The 24783-nt window shown below is 27.5% G+C and overlaps 1 protein-coding gene across 1 annotated transcript in view; it reads right to left on the bottom strand.

Moving 5' to 3' along the window:
* Nucleotides 1-15793: 15793 nt before the first annotated feature.
* Nucleotides 15794-24783, bottom strand: part of LOC126903556 (uncharacterized) — a 20476-nt gene continuing 11486 nt past the window's right edge. Inside the window, exon 6 of the mRNA XM_050681760.1 lies at nt 15794-16036. Within this exon, the coding sequence (XP_050537717.1) occupies nt 15980-16036 (57 nt within the window). The 3' untranslated portion in view covers nt 15794-15979. The remainder of the gene's footprint in view (nt 16037-24783) is intronic.

The following is a 24783-nucleotide window of genomic DNA, read 5'->3' as shown; positions in this document are numbered from 1 at the left end:
AAAAAAAAGAAATAAAAATTTTTTCTTAGTAAATTTGAAAGCCGATGACTTTTTAAACATTTTAAATTAAAAAAAAAAAATTAAGGTTTTTAATTAAGCAGGAAAAAATGATTGAAGAAATAATAAAAATCCTAGAAAAAAAACAAAAAAATACAGTGTTATGATATTTAAATAGCACCCAACCATTACTATATCAATTTTTGGCCTTGAATTTTTGTACATGACTTTATAAGGATATAATAAAAAAAATTTGCTAAAAAAAAAATTTTTATTAGTTGATTTAAAAATGGTACTTTTGGCCGGCTAAATCAGCGTTTGGTCCCTCTGTGAGACGTACGGTTTCTGAGACGGTAACACTTGGGTTTTTCACGCCTGTGGCACTGAATTTTTTCTTAATTCTTTTTGAGTTAGAATAAAATGTTTAACTCATTTGATTTTTATCTCATTTAGATTCAATAACTTCAATAAATATCAAGGATCCCATAATTGTAGTCTCCTCTCGTGAGAAGAAATTCATATTAATATTATTTTATTATGTAGTTTTTTTTGTAGCTATAATTTATTTTCTCAGCTCTCACTAAACCTACTTTTTTGACAATTTTTTTTTTTAAGTAAACACTATTTACAGATTTGCATCGAAGCGTTTTTTATGATAGTGATTTTAATCACTGTCAGATATCATCTATACTGGACCAAAATATGCCACGACTCCACTGTACTGGGTTTTTCTTAATAAAACCATTATAAAAATATATTTATTTATATAAATTATAAAACTTGTAATCAGGATATAAATAAGGAAATAAGATTTTGAAATAATCCAACAATTTTTTAAAATTAAACACTATTTGCGAATTTGCATTGAAGCGTTTTTTATGATTGTGATTTTAATCACTATCAGATATCATTATACTTGACCCAACTATGCCATGTCCCCACTGTGCTGGGTTTTTTTTATTTTGTTAATAATTTAATTTAATTTTTCAATGACTCGTCTATTGCCAATTCCATCATTACCAACAACTCCGCTCACTTGGGTATTCTAAGTATTAACCAACTGTACTAGGATTCAAGTCAAACGTATTGTACATTGCTTATAACTTATATTTACTGAAAATTTAAAAATGACTTAATTTGTCGTTGACATAAATATAATATAATTGTTTACCTTTATTACATAAAGTGTTTAGTAATTAAAGAAACGGGTTTTTATGATTCTCATTGTTAGTAACAATTGATCTGTTTCCTTATTATTTGAACATTCTGTATAATATTTATAATAATACAGAATTTATTAACACTTTAAAGTAATAAATGGAGGTAAAAAGTGGGCGCTGCTATTTTTACCACTTGTTATTTCCTGGTCATACTCTTTGTCTCGCTTAGGTATAAAAATGAGAACAACTTCCGAAGTGCTGGTTCATGTGTATGTTACCATTCAAAAAAATAAAGTTGAAACCACTTTAAATTATAAGGGATGATTCTAAAAAGACATTATTAGCTGATAAATCAATAAATTCAATTAACTAAAGTAATCAAAAAAATCTTTCAATATTGTATTTATTTTGAGAGTAATAGAGTGGTTTATTATAAACTTATCACTCTGTATACAGGTGGCCCACCACTCACTGACAACTTAAATAACTTTTGATCCAGTTAATATTTTTAGTTGATTTTTTTTTTAAATAGTAGTTATACGTTAGGTCCATAGGTATATCTCAATAATTAATTTTTTTATATTTTATTAAAAATATTAATTATTTTAAAATTTTAAATAAAATGTAAAAAAAAAAAATCTAAGATAGCTATTTTGTAGAGTAGAATTTAAGAAAAATTTTAGTAAAAAAATATCTTATTAATATTCAATAGTAAATATTCTGTAGCGTTTTGAAGTTTGTACAAATTTGAATTTTCATGTACTATTTTACGGTTACAAACATTGAAATACGTATTGAGAAAAGGACAGAAGAAAACGCTATCTTTTCATGATTACTGTGTATACATATGATGATAGTGTGTATACATTACAAACTTGGCATAAATACCATGATAAGAAATTAGATAAGGCAATTATTACTTATCACTCTCATTCAAAAGTATATTGAAAAGATAGCGTTTTCTCAATACGTATTTCAATGTTTAATACCGTAAAATAGTACATGAAAATTCAAAATTTCACAAACTTCAAAACGCTACAGAATATTTACTACTGAATATTAATAAGATATTTTTTTACTAAAATTTTTCTTAAATTCTACTCTACAAAATAGCTATCTTAGATTTTTTTTTTACTTTTTATTTAAAATTTTAAAATAATTAATATTTTTAATAAAATGTAAAAAAATTAATTATTGAGATATAGCTATAGACCTAACGTCTAACTAATATTTTAAAAAAATATCAGCTAAAAATATTAACTGGATCAAAAGTTATTTAAGTTGTCAGTGAGTGGTGGGCCACCCTGTATATACAAATATGAATAATTAAAACAAACTAATTCGACAAAAAAAATTGTATTTATTTTTTTCGTTATAAATTTATTATTTATGTATAATATGATATTTTTAATTCCATAACATATTAAAAATACTCAATCATAAATGACCTATTTTTTTTATGAATTATTATCTTATCAAACACATTATACTGGAAATTAAATAATATCAAATAATTAGAATTTTTAAAAAAATTTTATAATTAAGTTATTTATTGAAAATACGTTAATTAATCATTAAATGTATAAAAGATAAATCAAGTTAAAATCAATTTTATGAAAAATTTCAATATCTCCGTTAAGCTTAAAAGATTAACATAATTTAACCCTAACTTATTAAATCATTATTCACAGCCTTATTTACGTAGCTTTTTTATTTCTTAGAATACTTCTAAATAACTGTTGTGGTCATCAGTTGATACTTTAACAAATAAATTACGATGAAAAGTATCTGAGCAATTCTTACTGTTGGATTTGCAATATATATTAGCGTGACGTTCATCGCACATCATATTCCCTATGTTCTTATGGAAACTATTTACAATAATGTTTCTTTTATGTAAATTACAAATTAGTGTTATAATTTCTATAAAAAAAATAAATGTATAAATGTGGTAAAGGCTTAATCGTAATTTAATTTAATAATAATGTAGATGTAATTAAAAGTTCTAGTGTCATAACCCGTTTGGATTATGGTATATGTATCTCTTTTATGGCTGTTATATCCATTTTTTAAAATTGCTCTGGAGATACGAAAATCTAGACGATCATAGTACTTAACTTTGAATATTATTCATCTCTATTTGTACGATATTCTAGATATTCTATTGGGCGAAAATGTTTAGTGATCATTTCAAACGGTGGAAAAATTATTTTATGTCAGAAAATATAAAAAAGTAAAATATCATCTTTGTGATTGTTGCACCCTTGGGCGCTCAGTATGTCGCTATTGGATCTATTCGTTTTCTGAGATAACTCATAGTACCGTTCACAGCATATTGTACACGTTGGTTAACTAATTGCTAATTCGACTTCAATTGATCCATACAATTTTTAACATTATCTTCAGCCATTACAATTAGCCGATAAGTATAATGCTTGTTCATCTTCATTTTAAGATTTATTCACATTTATAATTTATTATTTGTTATATCAGCGCCATTGTAGCATTAGTATTAAGTATCTCCATTATCTACAATTGGTGTATATAAGATTTTATGATTCATGTATAAATTGTAATATGTTTAAAAATTCATTCATAAATTTATTCATACAGTCCACTTACCTAATTCCTTTTCCTCGATATATCCTTTTTTTTTAACACGACAGGCATTATTAGGGTGCTGCCCTGGAACTGCTGTTAGCCATTACTTCAAGGCGGCACACGATGTCTATAATTCACACGACCACTTGTGAATCAGCCCGAAATTAATTAAGAGCTGATTTACATCTTTGTGTTCCCACCCTGTTAGCCGGATCCTAGAGTAGGAATCGTTTGGTAGTGTTGGCAAAATAACTCACAAACAAGTAAAACATAAAAAACACAAAGCCTCAGTCGCCATCCTAAACCTGCGCCTCAGGTCCTCCTCTGAGTGTCTGACTTTATCTCAGGCGTTACGTTTCCTCCTTTTTTTTCAAGACGGATTCAGCGGACGCCTGGGCGAGCTTCCACGCCATCTATGACATAGTCTGACTTAAGAAAAAATGAAACAATGAATAATTAACGTACTCACGTGAATGCCACTAGTTGCTGCTTTCTTTCACTATCGCTTAATCATTTACTTACCATTATTATTCGTTGGATATAATATAACATTTTTTACAATTAAATATTTATAAAAATCATTTATGTGCTCATCAATCTTATTCGAAATATTCCTATTATATTCGAGAGAAGATGATCTTAAAATACATAGAAATACATAGAAATCACTAAAATACATAGAACAGACTGAATAACCTAAACATTAAAATAGTATTATTTTATTTATTTTTATTATAAAGGAGACATATATCAACTAAAAAATTTTCAGATCTATAATTTTTTTTTTTATAAAAATTGACACAGTATAAAGGTGTTATTAATAAATTAAAAGCGTAACACCGTTAAGTGGTCGAATGAATTTTATTTTAATTTATATATGATATTATAAAAACTGGTGACAGTGAGGTGCTAAGTACAAAAGACTTCGATAATACGCTGATGAAAAATCCACGGCACGTACGGCGGATGTAAGTCACAGGTGAACTGGTTTACATAGTCGCCGACGTGTCTCGCGGTGCTAAACCCCCTGACGTGTCCTATCTACCGACCGCCGGATAAGACAAACTTGTGTTATCGTCAACACTAATGAGTGCGACGGTGGAAAGCTGATAATCACGACCGGATAACGTGCTGATTCACGGTAAATGAATAGTGCGCTATTACGGGCCGTGTCAAAATGTACTTAATTAATAAATGTTATTTATTTTTATGATATATATCGAAGTATCTTAAAAAAAACATTACTTCTAAGGGTAGGTCTTTTAGGTGGAGGTCACCTAAAACATTAAGTAGAACACTATAATTATTTTTATACAGTTAGACGAAGAATAAACATAATAAAATTTTGATTTTTTAATAGATAATATAAAAATACTAGTATTTTAATGTTTAAAAAATTAAGTTGGGTCATTATTATTAAACTCTAATTGTACCATAACGTGCAGATAAGAATATTAACGTCGTGTATCCCTTCCCTCTAATACCTAAAAATTATAAATGATTAAAAATTAAAACTCAAAAAATTGTTATTCAAAATTGATCATCAATCAGTTATAAAATTATTCTTTACTACTCAGGATCGCACTAAAGAGGGCAAAGGTATTTTTTTAAATATATTAAATAAGGTCGCCAAATATAAGACTGTCATAGAGCTTCAATGACACTGTTACTAATAGAGTACATTAAAACATTGGTCATATTATTTAAATATCAGTCATTAGAGTCTTTTTATCTCATAGTTCAAAGTAATAAATCATAAGGATATTTAAATAGTTTAATAGTAATTTTACATTAAAATAACTACACTTTTATAAAATTATATTATGTGTTATACTAAACAAATAATATATGTATAAAAAAAAATCGACTCTGACTACTTAAAATATAAAATTTGTATAAAAATTGTGCAAATAATTTAACAATATTTTTTTTTGTAGTTTGCTTAAGTTACATGTAAAATTTTAATAATTATGATTGCTGTTCATTGCTAATTTAAAAAAAGGAAGAAATTAATAAAAGGCTTGTGGTGGGAGACCAGCTTTTGTAGGAAAGGGATAAAAAAAATATATATATATCTGAAGAAAGGGAATTGTCCATGTTATCGATGAAAAAAAACCCAGCACACTGGGGTGGCGGCACAGTGAGGTCGTGGCATAGTTGGGTCCAGTATAGATGATATCTGACAGTGATTAAAATCACTATCATAAAAAACGCTTCGATGCAAATCTGTAGATAGTGTTAAATTAAAAAAAAAAAAAATTGTTAAAATAGCATATTTTTGAATATGGTAGCCATTTGCGCATAGAAGATAGGTCGTCGGGACAAATTTTTTTTTTCATTTTGTAGTACATAAAATAAGTTTTAATTTTATATATGTTTAAAGGACGCAGTATTTCCGGAACATTTTCAAAAATCAAGTTGAAAAAGTTATTTTTTGTAAAAAAGTTACTATTTTAAATCCCCCTAGTGAGCAGAATAAGTGTTAGATTTTCAAAAAAAATTATATCAAATGAAAGGGAAATATCTAAGGTTTCAATACAAAAAAATATTATTTTTATTTGTTCATTTTTGAAAAAGTTATGGCAGTTTTAAGTACAAAAAACATCCCGATAAAAGGTAATTTTTATCGCAAACATTACATTTTTTTTTAAATTTTCGACAGCCATTTGCACATAGAAGATAAGATGTCGGGACAAATTTTTTTTTTTCATTTGATAGTATATAACATAACCTTTGATTTGATATATGTTTAAAGGACGCAGTATTTCCGGAACATTTTCAAAAGTTCAGTTGAAAAAGATCTATGTTTTTTACAATATTTCAAGTTTTGGACGCCCCCTATATAAGGGGAAATTGTCCAATTTTAATAAAAAGTATGTCAAATGAAAGATGTACTTATAATGTATTTAGAAAAAAAAAAATTTGTGCTGATATATACATTTTTAAAAAAATTATAGCATTATTAATTTGAAAATTTAAAATCGAAAATTTTAACACAAAAATAGTGTTTTTTGAACTACGGCAGCCGTTTAAATGTAGAAGATAAAGTGTCGGGACAAATTTTTTTTTTTCATTTTATAGTACATAAAATAAGCTTTAATTTGATATATGTTTGAAAGACGCAGTATTTCCGGAACATTTTCAAAAATTAAGTTGAAAAAGTTAATTTTTGTAAAAAAGTTGCTATTTTAAATCCCCCCTAATGAGCAGGTTAAGTGATAAATTTTCAAAAAAATGATATCAAATGAAAGGTAAATATCTAAGGTTTTAGTATAAAAAAAAATTATGTTGATTTGTTGATTTTTCAAAAAGTTATGAAAGTTTTAAGAAAAAAAAGTGAAAAAATTTCGAAAATTAGCGATTTTTAAATTTGTAATTTTTTTGGATATTTCCCCCATTTTCGGGGAACAAGGGAATTTTTTTCAATTTTTAAGGGTAATATCTTCGAATAGATACTATTTGTGATTTTTTGACGTATTTTTGAAAGAAATCGGTCCAGTGAGAGCTGAGAAAAAGTAGCAACAGACATAAAAAAAAAATAAAAAAAAAAAACACATGATAGTAAAAATAATACCTTCTCCGATTCGCATCGAAGCTAAAAAAGATTAAATTTGGCAAACATTTAATTAATTCTTCGTGATCCCATAAAAATCATAGAAATAATAATTCTAAAAGTTATTTTTCTATAATTCGAACTAATTAATTTATTGTTCATTACATTTCCAGTTGTAAGGTGAAATATAGTAAATGTAAACGATTGAGATAATTATTAATGAGATTTTTTCTTTTAGAATATTTAGAAGGTTTTATTTTAGATTAAATAGTTCTGTGTTGAATTTATTGCTAGCATAAGAAATTCAAATTCAAAACAATACTTGTAAATTTATGTAGAATATGTATTTAATGTAAATAAATATATGTATTTACAATTACTACACCCTCATAGTTAAATGTGAAAAACACAATATTTTTTAAGTTATAAAAATAATTATGGTTACTCTTTACAATCTGAACTTCAAAATACGTTTTTTTACTAGATAGCTAAGTAAAATATTGTAAAAACCAATTTTCATGTATTATAGTTTTATAAATATACCATATATACCTATATGACCACCTACATAAATATTTGGTGATTATGTCACCTATTATTTTAAATATAAAAGTATATTTTGATACATTTACGATTAATTTTTTTGCAAAATTGTTTTTTTCAAATTCTTGTAAGCTATGCAAATTAATTTTTTAATATTTTTTGTATATAACAGTAATATTATTATCAAACCTCACTTATTATCTTATCTAACTAAAATTGAATAAAAACAACTCGCTATATCATAATTTTTATTCTTCGATCTAAAAATCCTCCTTTTTTTATAGAAATTTCGAAAAAATATAATTATTCAGTTTTATACAAGCCTTCCTAATTATAAAATTTTTGATTAATTTATTAAATAATAATTTAATATTTATTGACAATTTTAAACTATAAAAACTCTATTAAAAAAAAATGAAGATAATAATCAATATAAGATAAAAAATTACTCCTTAAATGAAAATTACAAATAGTCATTCTTTATTTTAAAAATAAGGAAACATGTAATTAGGACTGACCTGATACGTAATTCAATGTTAAATATCGCCCGAGATCTGTTTTATCAAAATTATTATTATTTTTTAATACGATATTTTTTCTAATGTTACAAAAAAAAAAAATGTTTGATAAAATGATCAAATATTACTAAAAGTACATTGATTCATAATTATGTATTTAATCAATATGTGTTTTAATTTTTGTATTATTAAAACAAATAATAACCTTACTACCATTGATAATAACAATGATGTATACCTATTAATATCTATGTCATAAAAAATCAATTAGCTACCTATATTTGTTATCCCTTGTGTATTATACCTGTATATTAACTCAAAAATTTGAAAATTTAAATGATTATATCTTATAAACAAATAAAGTTATATAAATATTCAAATTCCATTTACTATTAAATTAAAAAGTCAAACAATTTACTAAATTCAAAATATGTGTTTCCATTTAAAAAAACAAAGTTGACACCCTTACCAGGCATAAGGGATGAACTTAAAAAGTATTACATAGTTAATAATTCAAGAATGATGTGTAACTAAAGATAATTGAAAAAAAAAACGTTTAAATTATTATTATTCTGTAAGTAATTGAGTGGGGTTATGATGAAAATATTACCCTGTATATTCATAAAAATAATAATAATATTATTATTATTATTTTTATGAATATTCAATGTTACAATTATACTTTAATCATTGTTTAAGTAGTTGGTATCATACTAGTATTAATATAGGCTCTAGAAATTGTATCCCAAATAATATAAATAAGAAGTGAAGATAAGAATACTTCAATATAATGACCTTTCAAGTTAAATAAACATGCTCCCAAAGAATAATTTTATTTAAAATAATATACCTATTAAAAAAAATAACAAAAATTATAAAAAATAATTAATAACTATGCTTTGGGTACAAAAAATTTTATAATAGTAAATATACTATATTTATAATTTTTTATTATTTTAAATAAAAATATTTTAATACAAAAGAGTATAAAGTTTTAAAGTTAAAGTCATAAAAGTCAATAGATATTTATTCAGATTTCTGGAGAAGAAAAAATATAGAGAGTTCAAATATTTTTGTGTAAATGATAAATTATTATTAGTTATTGCATTTTCGGTTAATATGAACTCAATGTTCAAAAATGTTTATTGAGTTATATCAATTTACTATTAAGTGGCAACACATAAAGTTCATTTAATAAACTATATAGAAATTAACCTTTTAATGCTAGAGTATTCAAAAGTTTGATCAAGTACATGGCTATGCTTTGTAAAATATTTATTATACTTATTAAAAAGACATATTTTTTAAATATTGGAAATTAAAAAAACATGATATCCATCAACATTTATTTATTGTATTTATTTGATATAGTGAAGTAAACTTGACATGATATTTCATAAGAAGTATTTTATTTTTGTTATTATTTAAGTTATAAAATAATTGTTTTGGATATTGGGTATTTTAGACAACCTATATATATAGATTTGTTTTTTGTTTAAGGGAAACTACTGTGAATAGTTTTATTTATATCTTAAAATTACTTAGGGTTACATGTAAGCCTATCCTTCATAAATTAAAATGTTCCTTTTATTGATTGATTTGTATAAAAATCTTGATGATTTAATAGTATAAAGGCTACAAATAATTACAAAAATAAGTCGGATGAAAATCTTGTTTCATGTAAAACTCTGTAAATTGTTAAACGGTGAAAACCTTAAACTTAATACTTTTCATTTATTTAAAATTTGAAGTATTTAAATGTAATTCTCATTCAAATTGACGCAATTCTTTTTAACTTAAAATGAATGAAAAATTTAAATTATTGAGTAGCACAATAGAGGGATTTTCATTAAAAATCAACAGTTTTTTAAGAGATGGTATTTCAATATATACAATGTTGAAAAATATATAAAATGCAGCATTTTATATATTGAAATACAGAAGTAATTTGTACCACATATATGAATAAAAATCAATAAATAATACGTTTTAAAATAGACTAGAGCCGACCGTTAAAGGCAAGGATATGATGATAACGACAATGATGTATGATTAAAAATGTTCAACATTTTAAGCACATGGAAAATCTTGAGGTGTCCGTTAATAACTTAATAACAACATGACTAACGATAGTACTTTATTAATATAAATAATTTTGTNTAACTTAATAACAACATGACTAACGATAGTACTTTATTAATATAAATAATTTTGTATTATAATTATAATTAATCATAATACAAGATGCGAAAATTTAATATATAATTTACCATATGTATCTATTACAATTACAATAAATGTAGTTACTAAAATGTATGATTATCTTTATAAAAAATAATATATGCTATTATTAAAATTAATTAAAATAAATATTTATTATTTTACTCCTAAATTTAATTTAAATGTACTTACATTTTATTGAATTTTTTAGTTAAATATATATGTGAGAGTGAACCGGGAAAAAGAGCAGTCTTGCAAGTTATCTAGTCGGTAGGAAAATGGCGAATGTCTCGAAAACATAATTTGTAAAAAGAGTAAAATAATCGTTGATGATTTGAAAAAATGTCACAGTAAAAATTAAATAACAAATAATAATCGTGCGAACTAAAACAGTTGGTAAACGGTTACTGACACGTTTGGTTATTCCGCCAAAAGTTCGTACGTTAAATTCGCGCTATAGTCTCAATGAAAATATTTTATGACTATTATTTTAAACAATTTTTTTATTAATTTACTAATCAAGGGATAATATGTCTAATAACAATATAAGCGAATAAAACTATTTTAACGGCTATAACCGTTATAACGATTCTTTCATTATAATGAAAGAATTCTGGTTAATCCGTACGATTATTTTGAACATTGAACGGTTATTTATTGAACGCTGAACTTTCTCAGTACTCGTGGGTCGCTTGAACCGACCGTGAACCAAAATAATGCTACTCGGGTTGTATTTCTCTAGTAATTTCATCCATCTCTATTGAGAATAAGTAAGAGCTTAAAGCAGAACTTTGGTGCACTCATTTTTCAAATATTTAGTTTGTTAAAAAAAAAAGGATCACGTTCAAAAATAAGTTCACCATTCATTTTTATATTTTTTGTTACGAATTAATAGCATACGTTTACAAAAATAAAAAATCACAGTATTTATTATTTATATGAATATTTCCGCATATTACATATGTCAATTTAGATATTTTCTACTAATTTTTTGAGATGATTACTTATTATTAATTAAACAAAATATTATGCGGACCATAGAAAATATGAATTAAAGTTCTATAGAAAACGATGGCTTTTAACTTTTACATATTATTTCGTCACACATTAATGTGATATACAAAAAAAAATTTTAGCGACATGTTATCCAAGAACATGTTCGAAACGTCCCAATATATTATAAATCCAATGTAATTAAGATGATCGAACAATTACGAACAAATATGACACCATTGAAACGCACGACGGCACTTTTGTCGATAACGAGACAGCGTTGCTATTAGTAACAACAGACTAAGGTCCACATTGTTAAGACAATTACCATTTAGTGTTGTAGTAACAAAAGGTTGTAGTAACTCCTGGATTCTTGATACCTATTTTTAATATTTTGTGATAATCTCGTCCAAATTCTCTATAATTGGAATAAATATAAAATGATAGTGTTTATTTTATGAATTTCTGGTACCGATTTTCAATTTTTTTTAAAAATTTGTTACTTATCTATAACCGTTCCAATAAAGAACGTTAAAACGTTTACACGCGGTGCCATATTGAAAAGTTTGTACAAATATTGTCAATTAAGTTGCCTATACAATACTCCTTATTTCATCAACGTGTACGATTTAACATTATTTAATAAAAATCACCCATCTTACACGACTTACACCACTTATTGCTATCCACAATATTAAGATAAATTCAACATGAAATTTGTTACAGATGATAGATATAACTACACATAATTTTTTTTAAGATAGTCACTAATTAAATAAAAGTTTGATTGTTATTTAGAGAAAAAAAACTAAGGATTTCATTATAATTTTTTATATGGTTAAGCCAAGAATCTTTATCAAAATATACAAAAAATATAAAACATTTTTTATTAAGATAAATAATTAGAAATAATATAAGTATTATGTAAAAACTTTAATTATGTGTTCAATTATAGCTTTTTTAACATTTTTTCCAGTGCAAATTTTATTTTTATGACCTTAAATTTCCAAAAATAATAATTTTCTATTAGATACTTCACCACAAAATCAAAACAATCTCTATTTGTTTCTTCAAGGAGAGTTTAAAAAAAAAAAAAATTAAAAATTAATAGACTACTATTTAACATGTATAAGGTCTTTTTATAAAAAAAGTACTCTGATAATTTTTAAAGTTAAACTTTTTAAAATTACATGAAACCCTGTATTTTTTAGCTTCGATGCGAAGCTGAGAACGTATTGGTTTTATTATGATGTGTTTTTTTTGTGTGTCTTTTACTACTTTTTCTCAGCTCTCATCGAACAGACTTCTTTCAACGATACGTCAAAAGATCACAAATCGTATCTAGTCGAAGTCATTACCCTCAAAAATTGAAAAAAAATCCCTCGTTCCCCATAAATGGGGGAAACCTCCAAAAAAATTACAAATTTAAAAATCGCTAATATTCGAAATTTTTTCAATTTTTTTTACTTAAAATTGCCATAACTTTTTTTAAAAATAACCAAATCAATATTTATTTTTTTTTTATAGATGCATGACATCAGTACTTTTCTTTTGGTATTTTTTTTTTATATATGACCCATTTTACCTGCCTACTGGGGAGATTAAAAATGACAACTTTTTTAAAAAAATTAATTTTTTTAACTTAAATTTTGAAAATGTTCCGGAAAGTCTGACACTTTTATATATATTTTAAATTAAAGCTAATATAATATATTTTATCATGGAAAAAAAACCTATGGACTTGTCTTCATGGTGAAAATGGCTACCAAATGCTATTTTTGTGTGAAAAATCTCGATTTTGTATTTTACATTTTTAACTTTATAATGCTATAACTTATTGAAAAGTGTATGGATCAACACAATTTTTTTATGAAAAATAATATTTTTTATATATCCCTTTTTCATTCGACATAATTTATCTTAGTTAAGATATTAATAAAGAACTAGCAGATCATATAGCTTTTGGAATAATACACCAATTTTTTAAAATTAAACACTATCTAAAGATTTGCATCGAAGCGTTTTTTTTTTTTTGATAGTGATTTTAATCACTGTCAGATATCATTATACTTGATCCAACTATGCCACGTCACCACTGTGCCGCGACCCCCCTGTGCTGGGTTTTTTTATAATTAGATATCATTTATAATGATGAGCTAAATAAAAATTTGACTGGTCCATTACCAAAATTCTAAAAAATAATTTTGAGTATGGCCAACATATTTGTGTTCTAATATGTGTATAAAGACATGAACAGAGTATAGAAATCACTAGATATCTTAATATTTAAATAAAAATGTCTGAATATTTTTTAGATATGAAGACATAATTGTGTACATTATTTTCAATGTATATTAATAAAGTTTTGAAACAGTAATGTTCTCTTTATTTTTAACTATTTGGTGTTATATAACCACTACATGAAAAATTTACAAATTTTGTAATATAGTTATTAAAAGTAACTTTCTACGTTATCAGTAAGATGAATAAAAATAAAAAAAACTATTTTGCTTTCCAATTTTACGATGAATACATTTCTTCAAAAATATTCTTGTATCTGCATTATCTTCAATATGCGAAGGTTATATTTTGAATATGAATATCATATAGTATGTTAAACTTAAATTTAAAAAAAAAATCATTATTCTAAAAAAAATAAATATTTAAAATGTTGAAATTTGGAATCTATTATCAAATATTTTTCTTAATTTTCCATCAGTTGAAAAGAATTTTGTAAAGAACTTGCAAATCATTATAAGCTACATTTTTAATAATAAAAATCTTAAATTCGTAAGTCAGTCATTTTACATCATCAAAGTTCAAATATATTACCAATAATAACAATTTGTTTTCTGATATTTTATTCTTTATTTTTTGTCGATTTAAACAAATAACAATTTTAAACATTTTATTCTAAATTTTCTTCTTTTTAAATAGTCTTAATGTCTTTACTTCTTACAAAAAAAAAAGGAATATTTAAAAAGTAAAATTGATACATTTATTACAATATCCAGTAAAGTGAAGTAGAGGTATTTTATAGATTAGTAAAGGTTAATATCTGATAGTAATTAAAATTATTATCATATGACACATTAATATTAATATGTATTTAAAACATATAAAAAATAAAAATAAACATATTTACAAAAATTACATGGTTTTTACTTTAAAAGTTGATACACTCACAGAGAACAAATCAATGATATTTTTATTTTTTATTAATATATTAACAAGGGCGTATTTAGAAATTTATAATGGCACACAAAAATTTATTTTACAATTAAGGACCTACCACACAATTAATGTGACTTTTTTTTGTTAAGCTTTTGTATAATTTAGTTTAAAAAAGGAGCCCAGAATATGTGATAATTTCCTCTGTATATACTATTAGTATCTACAGAATGATACTTTTAACTCAAGCTACTTGATTTCTATTAAAAAAGTTATTTTTGTATTTTTTAATTGCATATATTTTTTGACTTATTAGTTATTAATTCATTTTTTTTTATTTATTTCTTACACTTTATTAGAGTGTCGACTTTATTTATAAACTAGTAAATACATTGTATATAAAACATTCAGTATATAAGGAAACGGATTTCTATTGTTCCTATTGTTTTTAATAAACATAACTTCTTAAACATCTTATATATATTTCCATTAAAAAACTTTTAATATATTGGATTTAAAATAGCAACTTTTTTACAAAACTAATTATATAATTTGCTTCCAAGCGTTTCTTTTGATAATGATTATAATCACTGTCAGATATCATCTATACTTGTTCCAATTATACCACGTCCATACTGCACCACGACCCTACTGTGCTATCGTTTTTTTACTTTTAAAATAAATTGTTTTTTTATTTAGTGTATTTAATGAATTTTATTTAAAATAACAATCACAAACGTTATTACTTTTTTAACATAAAATAAAATAGGATATGTTATATTATAGTACAACATAATTATTATTGCAATACATACTTCTTATTACAAGTGCAATAATTTGATATTACACTGGCATTTGGCAATTGACTATTCCGTATTATCGTAAAAAACTAATCTGTTTGTAGATGCTAATTTCTTAGACAAGATGCACCTAATACTAATGATATGTTTCTTCAAATTTTTGTCAGTATAATATAATTTAAAGTAAAAGAATTATTACCTATAAATCTTAAAATTTTAAGTTAAACCAACAAAAAATTAATAATTGGATAATCTATCGATTGACAGTCAATATATTACAGTAATGACTCTTTAAATTACATAAATTAATTATAACAGTATACTACAGAGATTATTTATTTTAAAACATTTACAAATAACTCGACAAATTGTAAAATTTTTGCTGTTTAATTAATTTATGAAATAACAATACAAAGATAATTCTTATTCTGGCAAAGGATCATCATGTGGGGAAACCTGTGTGGGTTGAACATCAGAATCCTATAACAATATAATTGAATATTTAGTTTTTAACAATTTTTTTTAAGTAAACCTAATAAATGATGTATAAGTATTGAGTAGATATTAAGTTGATACGAAATTATATCAATTTTCGTCAATCAAATTCAAAAATTAAAAACATTAGTTATTTTTGTGGATAATAATTTTGTATTAATACTTAATATTTAATTTTATCACTTAAAAGTTATTGCTTGTGACATACTTATTTTTAAATAAAAAAAATTATTATAGTTATAAATAGAAATCGACTTTATGTACATTTAATAATTTTATTTGAGTTACTTTGGAGAACCACAAGTTTGTGCAACTTTGTCATAGGATTATATAGTGGCATAGAAATAATTTAATTTTAGGGAAGGATAATTCTCCTTATCCCCCAAAGTCTATAACCATGTTAACAACATTTTTTCAATCCTATTAATACATATTTGTACTGGTTGATAATGCGTTTAGAATAACTTAACAAAATTTATAAATGCATATAAATCCGGTCTCTAGTTATAATTATTTAATATTAAAGTATTCTGTACACAGTATTTATTTATTAATCTACTAACAATTAGTTTATTTTATTATTAGTATTTTTTTTAAGACCAAATACTTAAATTAGCTATTATGGATCATCCAAAAATTTTTAATATGAATGTGTTTTCATTAATTCTTCTAATTTCTTAAAAATAAATAATAGAAGCTAGTTTATTTATGATTAAGTTAAATGATATAACGAAAATTCAGATTTTAGTAAAGTCATAAGTTAAGGAAAACGATTATTGGTTACGATTATTACAAACTTTTCTCAATTTATCAATCATGCAATACTTATATATTATATTCATAACTTTTAAATGTGTTAACATATTTTTTTGAAATGACAACATACATCATTAACTTATTTGCTTATTAGACAATAAAATAATTAAGAAATTCATGAGTCGATAACAACTTTTTGACCAGATTTTTAAATGTTATTTATAATTTTAAATGATAACAAGAGGTGAGGCACGGGATACTATTTGATCACTAGACATTTCTCGACAACAATTCTTCTTACGCTTAAGAATAAAAATATTCAAAACTTCTGAAATACATCATTCAAACGTCCATATGGACCACTAATTTTCTTAATTAGATAATTTTCTACCATTTAAGTTACTTCATTATTTATTTAATATAATAAATCTACTGACCGAAAATAAATTGAGGTTACCATTTAAAAATTAAAAATAGATACGAGTTTAGGGTATAAGGATGATAACAGAAAATTAATTTTTTATCTGAAACAGCTTACCCAAGAACCATTATTAAAAAATAAAAATAAAATAAAATAATGGTTAGTTCTAATATTTTCGAAGATATTTTATGTGACGTAGTTAAGGATCAACTTGTAATTAATGATCAAATCTTGTAGTTATTCTATTTAAAAATAATGATGAGTTTTAGTGTAAAAACTTAGGATTGCTATTTATTTATATATTTTATGCAATTTAGCAGTTATAATTTAAGTGGGTCCTAATTTTAGAACTAAATCATGACAAATCTATTTAACTATGTCTGTTTAGACAAATGATTTATAATAAAAGCATTACGAATAATCTAGATAAAAAAAATTGGTTTGGAAGTCTTATTAAATACATAAATTATTATAACTGTTAAGGTTAAATGTAACAATGATATGATATTTTCGACTAACATTCCACGTTTTATAAATACCTACTAAATTTTATCACAGGCAATATACAAACTTATAATTTATTTATTTTGATATATAATTTGTTTAAACAAGTGTATAAGCTGTAAATCAATCACAATAAGTTGTTCCATGAATTATGAATTACTTATAACTCATAATGTAATAAATTATAAACTAAAGAATTTTCAATTTTATAGAAATTTAAATAATGTAAATTGTTCATAGATATAGTTTTTCATTTGGTAGTATAATACAAATTTATTATTTGTGTTGAATCTGCAAATACTATTCTAAACGTTTCATATGTTAGATTATTTTTATTGAAAAAAGTACTAACTCAAGATTTTTTTAACATAAAAATTATGACAAATCATAAGTCAATCAGCTAATTTTGACATTTTATGCTATACTTATACAGCGAAAAAGTAATTCTCCTTGTTATCTAATTTTAACAATTATCTAAGATTTCACATTTTACACTAATACACTGTATCGCTATGATGCAATGCTGAAAATTAATAAATTTTATCATAATGTGCCCTCCTTTTTTTGTCTGTCTATGAAAATTCTCAGTTTTCCACCGGACCGATTTTGTTGATTTATGCATCAAAACATAAACGAATTAAATTTAGTTAAACATTTCAATATTGAAAATTTGAAAAAAAAATCATACATTTTTGAAATTTTAAATAAATTTTCAAAATTAAGTTTTCATAAAAATGTCATTTTTAAAAAAAAAATTTGTGTATTTAAAACTGCTTTAACTGGTTTTTTTACAAAATTTATTTTAAACATTGTTCCTAAAGAAGTTTTAGCCGTGTAAATTAGAAACAATAAGCTATTTTTTGGTATGCTTTTTAACAAGAATTTCAAAAGTAAAAGAAAAATTTGAAAGAGACCAATCACGCATATCAAAAAATTATTTTAACTTAATTTTTGATAATGTTCTGGCACGTTTGACAACTTTATATCACACATTGATTAAATATATCTCTTGCAATATCATTAAAAATATTAAATATTAAATGAAATTTGTTTTCATAAGTTAATAAAGTATCTTATATTCTAAAATTTTCAAAAATATATTTGGTTCTGTTTAAAAAAAAAAAAACCAGCACAGGTGGTCGCGGCACAGTGGTGACGTGGCATAGTTAGATCAAATATAATGATATCTGCCCCTAACCCAGCCATACTAAGTGAAAGGGTTTCTAACTTGTCACAGGGTAGTTGGCCGAAAGGTAAAGTGACCATTAGGATCCTCTATGGCACCTGGCGCACCATAGAGTATACAGCCTTATCACAGTATCGAGCTCTGCTGTGACGGACCTTTATTTCTCGACTTCTCGTGGGAACTATATGGATAAAAACAGCAAAACAACGAACTTGTGACGATTAGGGATCCTACGGACAACCTGTCGGAACAAGATCGTGAACTGGTGACTCTTCGCAGAAGAATCGCCGAACTTGAAGGTCTCAATGCCAACAACGGGACACTTGGTGAACCATCTACTAGTAAAGAGATAGCAACGTCAGCAAATGTAGACCAGGAATCGCAAGATCAACTGGGAGCAGTAGCTGACAAAATCGAGGGTCTAAAACTTAGACCTGAGAAACTGAGCGGCAGTCAGAGGCGCAAGCTGAAGAGGAGCCAAGCAATCATGGAGGGACAGAAGAACCTACCAAAGGAGGGAGACAAGGGAACCGATGACTTGAAAAAGTCAAAGGGAACCGAAGCTCAAAAACCTAAGGACAAGGATCAAGAACCTCCATGTAAGAAAACTCATTGGGTACCGACCTACAGCGACGTGGTAACCGATGATAAAAAAGTGGCTCTGGTCCTCGCAGGCTACCCCACTAACAAGTTGACCACAGAGCAGGGGCTACTCATTGAGTCTTGTGTTGGAGACTTGATACTGTCGGGTACTGATGGAACCGACGTACCAAGGTTTGAAGACACCAGACTCACTGATGGAGCACTTGTGATCAGTGCAGCCCAAGAGAGCTCTCTTAAATGGCTCACTGACTATGTCAACCTGATAAAACCTTGGGAAGGTGCAGAACTCCAATTGGAAGCCTAAAACCCGATCAAGTACAAACGGATGGTCACTCATATATCAGGGCTGCCAAAAGACTCCAAGAAGATCTTGGAAATTTTGGCAAAACAAAACCCAGGGCTGAACACGGCGATCTGGAAAGTCCATCATGAGACAGAGGTTGAACGAAAGGACAAACTTTGTTCCTAAGTGTGGACGAAAACAGCATGGTCAATCTGGAGGAACTGAAGCGCAGTCCATATTTTGGAATGGGCAGAGTTTGCTTCACAGATTACGTTGCCAAGCAGCCACCAGCCCGGACATCAACATGATGCGTCAACATCAGTTTTTCTGAATGGCTGACAATAGAATTCAATTCACGCAAATAAACCTGCATCACAGTAAAAGGGCCAGCAGTGTATTACTAAGGACCTTAACTGAGAGGCATACAATACCTCTAAAAATAGCACTTATTCAGGAACCATGGATAAATAGTGACCAGATTAAGGGGCTATATCTAAGGGATTTTAAACTGTTTCATAAACAAGCAGATAAAACAAGAACTTGCATTTTGGTTATAAATAAAGTTAAAGCCAGCCTGATACTTAATCTATCAAGTGCAGACTTAACTATTATTAGAGTAACACTAAATGATGGTAAAAATATTATAGTAGCTTCAAGATACTTACCATATAAGGTCACAGACCCAGGTAGGGACCTAACTATACTCTTTAATTATTGCAAAAATGAAAAACTAGAACTAATACTAGGTATGGATGCTAATGCACACCACACTATTTGGGGGAGCAGTAACATCAACCAAAGAGGAGAGCTTATAATGGATCTATTGCTGACTACAGACCTAAGTATACTGAACAGAGGTAGTGAACCTACTTTTGTTATCAGGAACAGGCAAAAAGTAATTGATCTGACAGTTTGTTCAAAAGGGTAACTCAAAAGATAAAAGGGTAGAAAGTGTCCTCCGAACCTTCTCTTTCTGATCATAGGCACTTACGATTCACTTTGGAAATTAATAAAGTTGAGACGAAGTACTATAGGAACCCGAAAAGAACAAACTGGGACAACTACAGGGCAGATCTCTCTCGTGACCTGAATAACCTACAGTTTAAACTGGGGTCGAGACAGAGTACTGAAAGGGTTGTAAATATGCTACAGGACTCTATTGTCTCGGCTTACAAAGAAAACTGTCCTTTAATAGAAAGGAAAGGTACAAGGCAGGGTGTAACTTGGTGGAATGCTAACCTGTCTACATTAAGAAAGAGTTCACGGAAGCTCTTAAATAAAGCAATGAAATCAGGTTTGGAACAACACAGGGAATCCTATAAAAACGCCCAAAGGAACTACAAATCTGCATTGAAAAAGTCCAAAATGGAAAGCTGGAAGAAGTTCTGTGGGGATATACAACAACTCCCTATAGCAACTAGACTTCTGCGATCACTAAGGAATGGAACAAACAAAACTGTCGAGGCAATACTACTGCCAGACGGAATGTTCACCAATAACGATAATGAAACATTATCACATTTGATGAACACACATTTTCCTGACTCTGCAATTAACAGCAGAGAACAGGAACATGATGCACAGGACAAGCGTGTGACCTGTGCCGATTGGAGACTAACCAGGAAAGTGATAACCCCAAATGGAATAAGATGGGTAATAAAAGCCTTTGGCAGTTTTAAAGCTGCAGGCTGTGACGAAATTTTCCCTGCACTTCTGCAAGAAGGGTTAGAGATAATCGTCCCCCATCTCTGCAAAATATTTAGGGCATGCCTTGCCTATGGTTATCAACCAGAAAGCTGGCGTAAGGTTAGGGTGGTGTTTATACCCAAACCTAACCACACTAACTATTATGAAGCAAAATCCTGCAGACCAATAAGTCTTACTTCTTTTTTTCTTAAGACTATGGAGAAACTTATTGATAGGTACATCAAGAAGGGGCTNTTGATAGGTACATCAAGGAGGGGCCTCTTAAGGAGAACCCTTTACATGAAAACCAACATGCGTATCAAACGGGGAAATCTACTGATACAGCTCTACACTGCTTAACTACTAAGATAGGGAAAGCTGTAGGGAATAAAATGTATGCAGTAGGTATATTTCTGGACATCGAAGGGGCTTTTAACAATACTCCCTTCGATGCTATGTGTGAATCTGCACAACAGCATGGAATAGAACCACTTATTATTAAGTGGATAGAATCCATGCTTAAGGAACGCTCCATTTTGGGACAGCTCAATGAGATCAAACTAATCAAGAATGTTAAACAGGGATACCCACAAGGTGGGGTTCTATCCCCCTTACTATGGTGTCTAGTACTGGACTCGCTTATTAGAGAGCTAAACAAATATTGTTATACACAAGCCTATGCGGATGACTTGATTATAGCAGTGGTGGGTAAATTTCCAGACACTATTATTGACTTAGCACAACAGAGACTTAACACTATACAGATATGGTGTAGTAAGTACGGTCTATCTGTTAATCCAAATAAAGCAGAGGTTGTTATGTTCACTAGAAAGAGAATAGGACTAGACAGTCTGGACACTCTTACTCTGAATGGACAAGAAATTAGCTTAAAATTGGGAGTAAAATACTTAGGTATAATCTTGGATAATAAGCTAAAATGGAAATCACATGTTGAGTCAAGAATCAAAAAAGCAATGACCACATTGTGGATTTGCAGCAGAGCCTTGGGAAATNCAATGACCACATTGTGGACTTGCAGCAGAGCCTTGGGAAAGACATGGGGTCTTAAACCAAGAGTTATGTATTGGTTGTACACGTCAGTGATTAAACCTATGATATTGTACGGTGCCCTAATCTGGTGGACCAGAACAGCACTTATTACAGCTAGGAAAGAACTTAGTCGCATGCAGAGAATGGCTGCTATTGCCATCACTGGAGCATTAAGAACTACACCAACGTTTGCATTAGAGGCACTAATTGGATTGCCTCCTTTGCATCTAGAGGTAAAAGCTCACGCCAAAGCTACAGCACTAAGATTCCACAACTTAGGTATGTGGACTTTGGAGAGTGATACAACAGAACATGGTAAAATACTAAAAGAGATAGACCAGGGCTTTTTAGAATACCCCTTGGACTATATCAAACCGGTTCTTTAGAATAACATTCCCTACAAAGTGGAGATCATTACACGTAGAGAATGGAATATTAACCACCTGACTGAAAAAGGAGGATTTGTAATATATACAGATGGATCCAAAAAATCAGGAAAGGTAGGTGCTGGAATTTGGGGCTTAAAGCCACGAATAAATGTCAGTATGTCATTGGGCACAACACCCTCCGTTTTCCAAGCAGAGGTGATACAAAAATAAGAAGATAACTACCTTAAGTGAAAGTCAAGCGGCCTTGAAAGAACTCTGTAACGATCACNCTTTGAAAGCACTCTGTAACGATCAGGTGAATTCAAAGCTGGTCCTCGAATGCAGGGAAACTTTAGAATCACTATCGAGGTTCAACAAAGTTACACTAGCGTGGGTACCGGGACACAACGGTGTCACTGGAAATGAGAATGCTGACTTTCTAGCCAGGAAAGGAGCAGAGAACACCTATGTTGGACCAGAACCAGTGTTAGGACTCACTGAGCAATCGCTCAAAGCGTTACCCAAGAATTGGTGCAGAGAACAACACAGGAAAATCTGGAAAAACTTGGTAGTACCTAGACTATCTAAAATGTTTATCAATACCCCTGGTTTATTGCTGGGTAATCTTAATAGCACCAAATAAGCACCCTGACTGGTCTACTGACAGGACATGGTCACCTGCTTAATGGGGGTATCGGAATCACTATTGTGCAAGAAGTGTGGAGTAGAAGAGGAAGACTCATTTCATATCATGTGCGAATGTGAAGCCTTGTCCACACTAAGATCAAACTACTTGAATAAACCTTTTCCTGAAAAAGAAGATATTAAAAACCTAAAACCCAAAGAGATACTTAATTTCGCCAGAAAGACAGGACTCTTTGGTCATCTTTATAGGTGACTTTATGGTTGGTATTGTATTAATACTTTGGTGATAACACTTAGGTGGGTAAACCGAATCAAGACAATTCAGTATGAGGTGCGCACAATGGACCAACAGCTCTGAGTGCATGGGCATTATGTCCACCTCGATAATAACTAAAACTAACACTAAAACTAATAATGATATCTGACAGTGATTAAAATCACTATCAAAAGAAAACGCTTCGATGCATATCTTTAGACAGTGTTTAATTTTAAAAAATTGTTGGATTATTCCAAAAGCTACATGATCTGCTAGTTCATAATTAATATCCTAATTAAGATAAAGTATGTCGAATGAAAAAAGGATTATTAAAAAATATTAATTATCTTAAAAAAATAATGTTGATCCATATACTTTTCAATATGTCATAGCATTCTAAAGTCAAAAATGTAAAATATAAAATCGAGAATTTTCACACAATAATAGCATTTGGTAACCATTTTCACCATGAAGACAAGTCCATAGGTTTTTTTTACATAATAAAGTAAATTACATTAGCTTTAATTTAAGATATATATAAAAGTGTCAGACCTTCCGGAACATTTTCAAAAGTTAAGTTGAAAAAGTAAATTTTTTGTGAATAAGTGGTCATTTTAAATCCCCCCCTGTGGGCAGGTAAAGGGTCAGATATAAAAAATATATATACCAAATGATAGTTAAAGTCATTATGCATCTATAAAAAAAAATTATATTGATCCATACATCTTTCAAAAAGTTATAGCATTATAAAGTTAAAAATTTTAAAAATTTAGATTTAAGAATTTTTTTACAAAAATCGTATTTTTTTTATAAACTTTGATGACTGTTTCTACCATGAAGATAAAATAAAGTCCGAAATTTTTTATTTCCATAATAAAATATATTATATTAGCTTTAATTTAAAATATATATAAAAGTGTCAGTCTTTCCGGAACATTTTCAAAAGTTAAGTTGAAAAAGTTCTACTTTCTATA

This window comes from Daktulosphaira vitifoliae, unplaced genomic scaffold, assembly GCF_025091365.1.
Source record: "Daktulosphaira vitifoliae isolate Bord-2020 unplaced genomic scaffold, ASM2509136v1 Scaffold_4, whole genome shotgun sequence".
Lineage (NCBI taxonomy): Eukaryota > Metazoa > Arthropoda > Insecta > Hemiptera > Phylloxeridae > Daktulosphaira > Daktulosphaira vitifoliae.
This window is presented reverse-complemented; position numbering and strand designations above follow the sequence as displayed.